Source organism: Geospiza fortis, unplaced genomic scaffold (assembly GCF_000277835.1).
Source record: "Geospiza fortis unplaced genomic scaffold, GeoFor_1.0 scaffold439, whole genome shotgun sequence".
In the NCBI taxonomy this organism is placed as follows: domain Eukaryota; kingdom Metazoa; phylum Chordata; class Aves; order Passeriformes; family Thraupidae; genus Geospiza; species Geospiza fortis.
Genome location: NW_005054618.1, coordinates 49,520 through 56,833, shown reverse-complemented (window position 1 = coordinate 56,833; position 7,314 = coordinate 49,520). Strand labels below are relative to the sequence as shown.

The following is a 7,314-nucleotide window of genomic DNA, read 5'->3' as shown; positions in this document are numbered from 1 at the left end:
CGCGCCCACGGCCGCTTCCAGTGGACCCTCTACTTTGTCCTGGGCCTGGCCCTGATGGCTGACGGCGTGGAGATCTTTGTGGTGGGCTTCGTCCTGCCCAGCTCAGAGAAGGACATGTGCCTGTCCGACTCCAACAAGGGCATGCTGGGTGAGGAGAGGGGCTCGGGGGGGATGGATGGAGGGGACAGGAGGGTCAGGGGGAGATGTGGAATGTAGGGGGACATGAGGATGTGTTGGGGGGCAGAGGAGCACAGAAGGATGGGGAAGGACAGAGGGGGTCATAGGAGCTATGGAAGAACACAGGAAGAATTGGGAGGCCATGGGGTCCAGGAAGGGATGTGGGGACCAGGACCCCTTGGTGAGGGCTCCTACCATCCTCCTCCCAGTCCCACACTGCTCCCCACATGAGCAATGGCTGAAATTTGGGCTGACCAGTGGATGCTGAGGCTGGGTTTGGGGGAGGGGGGCATGGGGGGCTTTGTTCCATTGCTTCCCCCTTCTCTGGGATGCCTGCTGGAGCCTGACATCCCCCCCAAACCCCAGGGGACACCAGTGCCCCCCATCCCTGAGATGGGACAGAGGGCAGGGCTGGATGAGGGGGGGTCCTGGGGTCCCACAGTCCCTGAGCAGAGCAGGGGACAACAGGGAATTCTGTCCTCTCTCCAATATTTCGGGGAGAGGGTCCCAAGACCCGAGGACGCTCCCCCTCCTCCAGCTGACTCGGGGTGCAGGTCCCCGTGTCCCCCAGCCCTGACCTCGCTGTGTGTCCCCCCCCTCGCCAGGGCTCATCGTGTACCTGGGCATGATGGTGGGCGCGTTCGTGTGGGGCGGGCTGGCCGACCGGCTGGGCCGAAGGCAGTGCCTCCTCATCTCCCTCTCCGTCAACAGCGTCTTCGCCTTCTTCTCCTCCTTCGTCCAGGGCTACGGCACCTTCCTCTTCTGCCGCCTGCTCTCGGGCGTGGGGTAAGGGGGCCGCGGCTGTTGGGTTTGCTTCCTTCGTCCCCCAGGCCAAGGAAGGAATGATCACTCTGATTCCGTGTTCTCATAAAGCTAATTTGTTATTTTATGGTGCTGTATTATGTTAAAGAATGCTAAATTATACTGTACTAAAGAATATAGAAAGGATACTTCCGGGGGGGGGAAGTTGTTGTATTTTTGTTCTCCCCAGACAAAGGAAGGAAGGATGAATCTGATTCTGTGTTCTCATAAAGCTAATTTATTATTTTATGATACTGTATTATTTTATGATATTATATATCATATTATTAACTATACTATATTATTAACTATACAGAAAGGATATTGCAGGGGGGGCAGCTGTTGTATTTTTGTTCTCCCCAGACAAAGGAAGGAAGGATGAATCTGATTCCATGTTCTCATAAAGCTAATTTATTATCATACTATATTTTATTATGATGGTATATTATATTAATATTAAATATACTATACTAAAGAATACAGAAAGGATACTTACAGAAGTCTAAAAAGATAATAATGAAAAACTCGCGGCTCTCCCCAGAGTCCTGACACAGCTTGACCCTGATTGGCCAAAGAGCCAAAACAACTCACAGCAGAAACCAATGAAACAACCACCTGTGGGTAAACAACCTCCAAAAAGCAGCAAAACGCAGGAGAAGCAAATCAGATAATTCTTGTTTTCCTTTTCCTCTGAGGCTTCTCAGCTTCCCAGGAGAAAAATCCTGGGCAAAGGGATTTTCCCAGGAAATGTGAACCACGCAGGGACCCCCAGAGCAGGGGCTGATCCCCCCCGTGTGTGGGGGCGGGGGCTGACGCTGCTCCCTCCCCTCCATCCCCAGCATCGGCGGCTCCATCCCCATCGTCTTCTCCTACTTCTCGGAGTTCCTGGCGCAGGAGAAGCGCGGGGAGCACCTGAGCTGGCTCTGCATGTTCTGGATGATCGGGGGCATCTACGCGTCGGCCATGGCCTGGGCCATCATCCCGCACTACGGTAGGAGCCCTGGGCCGGTGGCACACGGGGGGTGAGCCGGGGCTCGGCCCCACCACCGTGTCCTGTCCCCCTGTCCAGGCTGGAGCTTCCAGATGGGCTCTGCGTACCAATTCCACAGCTGGAGGGTTTTCGTCCTCGTCTGCGCCTTCCCCTCGGTCTTCGCCATCGGGGCGCTCACCACCATGCCGGAGAGCCCACGCTTCTACCTTGAGGTGGGCTCGGGGGGGGAATTTGGGGTGCATCAGGGACCTGGAGTGGGGGGTGGCTTGGGGGTCCTCAGGAAGGGACGCCCAGGTGGGGGTGCAGATGGGGCAACCCAGACAGGGGGTGGTGAGGCCGGGTCAGGAAGCGCCAGATGGGTTTTGGAGAGGGGTGGAATGGGGCAGGAACCCCCCAGGTGGATGATGGGACCCAGAGGGATGCGGGGACACTGAGGAGGTGATGAAGATGAAGATGGTGGAGGGATCCCTGGGTGGGTGGTGGGACCCAGGTGGATGATGGCACCCAGAGGGATGGGGAGACCCTGAGGAGATCCTGAAGATGAAGATGGTGGAGGGATCCCTGGGTGGGTGGTGGGACCCCAGGCAGGGAGCACTGATGGGGGGCCAGGGTCCAGATTTGGGGTGTCCCAGGGTGACCTGTCCCTGCCCTCACAGAACGGGAAGCACGACGAGGCCTGGATGGTGCTGAAGCAGGTCCATGACACCAACATGAGGGCCAAGGGCCACCCCGAGAGGGTCTTCTCGGTAAGGACCCCCCAGAGCTGAGCCCCATGGGGTCCCCAGCACCCCAAGTGAGGGTGTCCTCCAGGAGCAGGGGTGCAATTCCCACCTCTGGGAAAAGCACCACCTGGGGAATGCTGCTGTAACAGGTGGGGAAACTGAGGCACAACTGGGTGCTGGGTGGAGGATTTGGGTGCAAGGAGTGAGGTTCTGGGTGCTAGGTAGAGGTTTTGGGTGAAAAGAATGAGGTTTTGGGTGCAAGGAGTGAGGTTTTGGGTGCAAGGAGTGAAGTTTTTGGGGTCTTCCCGGTGTCCCCAATCTGTCCCACCCACAGGTCACCCACATCAAGACCATCAAGCGGGAGGACGAGCTCATCGAGATCCAGTCGGACACCGGGACGTGGTACCGGCGCTGGCTGGTCCGATGCCTCAACCTGTCCCAGCAGGTGAGGCTGGGGCCACCCAGGGCTCCCTGTGCCCCCCGTCACCTCCCGTGTCCTTGTCACCTCCCGTGTCCCTGCGCAGGTCTGGAGCAACTTCCAGCAGTGCTTCGTGCCCGAGTACCGGCGGGTGACGCTGATGATGATGGCGGTGTGGTTCACCATGTCCTTCAGGTGCTGCGGGGTGGGGTGGAGTGGGGTGGGATCCGTGGGATCAGTGGGATGGGATCACAGGATGAGATGGGATGGGATGGGATTAATGGGATCAATAGGATGGGATCAATGGGATGGCATCAAAGGGATGGGATGGGATTGATGGGATGGGATGGGATAGGATGGGATCAATAGGATGGGATCAATGGGATGGGATGGGTTGGGACCCATGGGATGGGATGGGATCAATGGAATGGGATGAGATGGGATCAATGGGATTGATGGGATGGGACCAATGGGATCAATGGGATGGGATCGATGGGATGGGATCAGTGGGATCCATGGGATGGGATTGGATGGGATGGGATGAGATCAATGGAACGGGATGAGATGCGATCCATGGGATGGGATGGCGCAGCACCGAGTGGGATGTGATGGAACAAGCATCCCTGGGACAGCCCCGGGAGCTCAGGGTTGGCTCTGGGAGCCCCGGGCCAGCCCTGGCAAGCCCAGGTGTGTGGTGCCCGCTCACCCCTGTCCCCGCAGCTACTACGGGCTCACCGTGTGGTTCCCGGACATGATCAAGCACCTGCAGAGCATCGAGTACGCGTCGCGCACCAAGCTCTTCACGCGCGAGAAGGTTCGGCACTTCACCTTCAACTTCACCCTGGAGAACCAAGTGCACCGTGGTGGGGAGTACTTCAACGACAAGTGAGCGCGGGGAGGCCGAGCCTGGCCTTGCTGAGCTTGGGGCTGAGCTTGGGGGCATCTGGGCTCTCCCTCCTGTCCCCCGCCCCGTGCAGGTTCATTGGGCTGAAGATGAAGTCGGTGACGTTTGAGGATTCGCTCTTTGAGGAGTGTTACTTCGAGGACATCACTTCCAGCAACACCTTCTTCAAGAACTGCACCTTCATCTCCACCGTCTTCTACAACACAGGTGGGCCAATGGGATCCCTGGGAGGGGGTGACCCACCAGGGTGGGCCCCAGGGCTTTGGTGGAGATGGATGTGGGCCACCAGTGTGGAGGAAGGTCAGGGAAGCCCTCAGTGCCATGATGGAGTTGGGGTGGCAGAGATAACCTGACACACCAGGGTGGCCCCAGGGTTTTGGTGGAGATGGATGTGGGCCACCAGTGTAGAGGAAGGTCAGGAAAGCCTTCAGTGACACCATGGAGTTTGAATGCTAGAGATAACCTGACCCACCAGGGTTTTGATGGAGATGGATGTGGGCCACCAGCTCGGAGGAAGGTCAGGAAAGTCCTCAGTGGCATGATGGAGTTGGGGTGGCAGAGACAATGTGACCCATCAGGTTGGAGGAAGATCAGGAAGGTCCCCAATGGCATGATGGAGTTGGGGTGGTAGAGATAAAAAACGTGACCCACCAGGGTTTTGGTGAAGATGAGGATGAGCCACCAGCTTGGAGGAAGGTCCCCAGTGACATGACGGAGTTGGGGTGGCAGAGATAAGGACCAGAGCGGTCCCCAGGGGGTGGTGGAGGTGTGGCTGACCCACCAGGTGGGGTGGGAGGGGCCAGCAGCTCTGCACGGAGATGGGGTGACCCCGTGGCCCCGCTGCCCCCCCAGATCTGTTCGAGTACAAGTTCATCAACAGCCGGGTGGTGAACAGCACGTTCCTGCACAACAAGGAGGGCTGCCAGCTGGACTTCAGCGACGACAACAACGCCTACATGATCTACTTTGTCAGCTTCCTGGGCACCCTGGCTGTGCTGCCCGGGAACATCGTCTCGGCCCTGCTCATGGACAAGATCGGCCGCCTGCGCATGCTGGGTGGGCAACGGGGCGGGCTCAGGGCAGCCTTGGTGGGGCTGAGGGGTCCTGGAGGTGCCTCTTGATCTTCTTGAGGCACCACCATCACCTTTACCCTGGTGGGTCACCCCACCTCCATCATCCTTTGAGGATTTTCTTCATCCTCCTTCCACCCATTGGTCACCTCCATCTCTGGTGACCTCTTGGGCAGTCACCCCCATCTCTGGACCCATCACCATCACCTTTACCCTGGTGGATCACCCCGTCTTCATCCATCACCACTTTGGGGACTTTCGTCATCCTCCTCCCACCCATTGGTCACCTCCATCTCTTGGGGACCTCCTGGTGTGTCACCCCCACCTCCCTCTCCCTTTTGGGACTGTCAGTGCCACCTCGTGCCTCAGTTTCCCCGCGCTCTGACGCGTCCGCGTGTCCCCCAGCTGGCTCCAGTGTCATGTCCTGCATCAGCTGCTTCTTCCTGTCCTTCGGGAACAGCGAGTCTGCCATGATCGCCCTGCTCTGCCTCTTTGGGGGCGTCAGCATCGCCTCCTGGAACGCGCTCGACGTGCTCACTGTGGAGCTCTACCCCTCTGACAAGAGGTGGGGGCACGGGATGGAGATTTCGGGCGCAAGGAGCGAGGTTTTGGGCGCAAAAAGTGGAGTTTTGTGTTCAAGGAGTGAAGTTTTGGGTGCTGGGTGCCAGCTGTGGGCTCCCACCTGTTTCTGGGCACTGCCTGCCAGCCCTGGTACTCATTTTGGGGTGCTGGGTGCCCATTTAAGGGTTTGGAATTCCCATTTTGGGGTTTGGAGCTCCCATTTTGGGGAGTTGGGTGTCCATTTAAGGGTTTTGAATTCCCATTTTGGGGTGCTGGGTGCCAGTGTAAGGATTTTGAGTTCCCATTTTGGGATGTTGGGTGCCGATTTAAGGGTTTTGAATTCCCATTTTGGGGTTTGGAGTTCCCATTTTGGGGTTTGGAGCTCCCATTTTGGGGTGCCAGGTGCCCATTTAAGGGTTTGGAGCTCCCATTTTGGGGTGCTGGGTGCCATTGTAAGGATTTTGAGTTCCCATTTAAGGGTTTTGGATTCCCATTTTGGGGTTTGGAGTTCCCATTTTGGGGTTTGGAGTTCCCATTTTGGGGTTTGGAGTTTCCATTTTGGGGTTTGGATTTCCCATTTTGGGGTTTGGATTTCCCATTTTGGGGTTTGGATTTCCCATTTTGGGGTTTGGATTTCCCATTTTGGGGTTTGGATTTCCCATTTTGGGGTTTGGATTTCCCATTTTGGGGTTTGGATTTCCCATTTTGGGGTTTGGATTTCCCATTTTGGGGTTTGGATTTCCCATTTTGGGGTTTGGATTTCCCATTTTGGGGTTTGGATTTCCCATTTTGGGGTTTGGATTTCCCATTTTGGGGTTTGGATTTCCCATTTTGGGGTTTGGATTTCCCATTTTGGGGTTTGGATTTCCCATTTTGGGGTGCTGGGTGCCCATTTAAGGGTTTGGAATTCCCATTTTGGGGTTTGGAGCTCCCATTTTGGGGAGTTGGGTGTCCATTTAAGGGTTTTGAATTCCCATTTTGGGGTGCTGGGTGCCAGTGTAAGGATTTTGAGTTCCCATTTTGGGATGTTGGGTGCCGATTTAAGGGTTTTGAATTCCCATTTTGGGGTTTGGAGTTCCCATTTTGGGGTTTGGATTCCCATTTTGGGGTTTGGAGTTCCCATTTTGGGGTTTGGATTCCCATTTTGGGGTTTGGAGTTCCCATTTTGGGGTGCTGCGTGCCCATTTAAGGATTCAGAGTTGTCCCTTTGGAGTGCCAGGTGCCCATTTCAACCCTCCCGGTGCCAGTTTCGTGGCACCACCTGCCCTCTGCAGGTACCCCCTGCGACTGAGCACCCACCCCTACCCCCGGTGGGCGCCCTCACCAACCCCAACCCTCCTCATCCTCCCCAGGACGACGGCCTTTGGCTTCCTGAACGCCCTGTGCAAGCTGGCGGCCGTGCTGGGCATCAGCATCTTCACCTCCTTCGTGGGCATCACCAAGGCCGTGCCCATCCTCTTTGCCTCAGCTGCTCTGGCCCTCGGCAGCTCGCTGGCCCTCAAACTGCCCGAGACGAGGGGGCAGGTCCTGCAGTGATGGGGGGGTACCCCCTTTCCCTGGGGTACCCCCCAAAACCCAGCATTTCCATCCCCAACTCCATCTCCTCGTGCCCCCGGGGTTAGTTCTGCGTTAGACACTGTGAAACGTCTTCTTGGAGCATTCGGGATCTT

General features: G+C 56.9%; 1 protein-coding gene across 1 annotated transcript in view; it reads left to right on the top strand.

The window, feature by feature from the left end:
- The window catches only part of SV2A (synaptic vesicle glycoprotein 2A), a 7,884-nt gene extending 576 nt beyond the window's left edge, over positions 1-7,308 (top strand). Inside the window, 13 exon segments of the mRNA XM_031064716.1 lie at position 1; positions 3-148; positions 783-963; positions 1,818-1,969; positions 2,048-2,181; positions 2,626-2,715; positions 3,026-3,136; positions 3,216-3,304; positions 3,830-3,994; positions 4,087-4,220; positions 4,866-5,069; positions 5,489-5,648; positions 6,997-7,308. The exon segment at position 1 is cut by the window's left edge and continues 576 nt beyond it. Of these exon segments, the coding sequence (XP_030920576.1) occupies position 1; positions 3-148; positions 783-963; positions 1,818-1,969; positions 2,048-2,181; positions 2,626-2,715; positions 3,026-3,136; positions 3,216-3,304; positions 3,830-3,994; positions 4,087-4,220; positions 4,866-5,069; positions 5,489-5,648; positions 6,997-7,180 (1,751 nt within the window). The 3' untranslated portion in view covers positions 7,181-7,308.
- Positions 7,309-7,314: the final 6 nt, after the last annotated feature.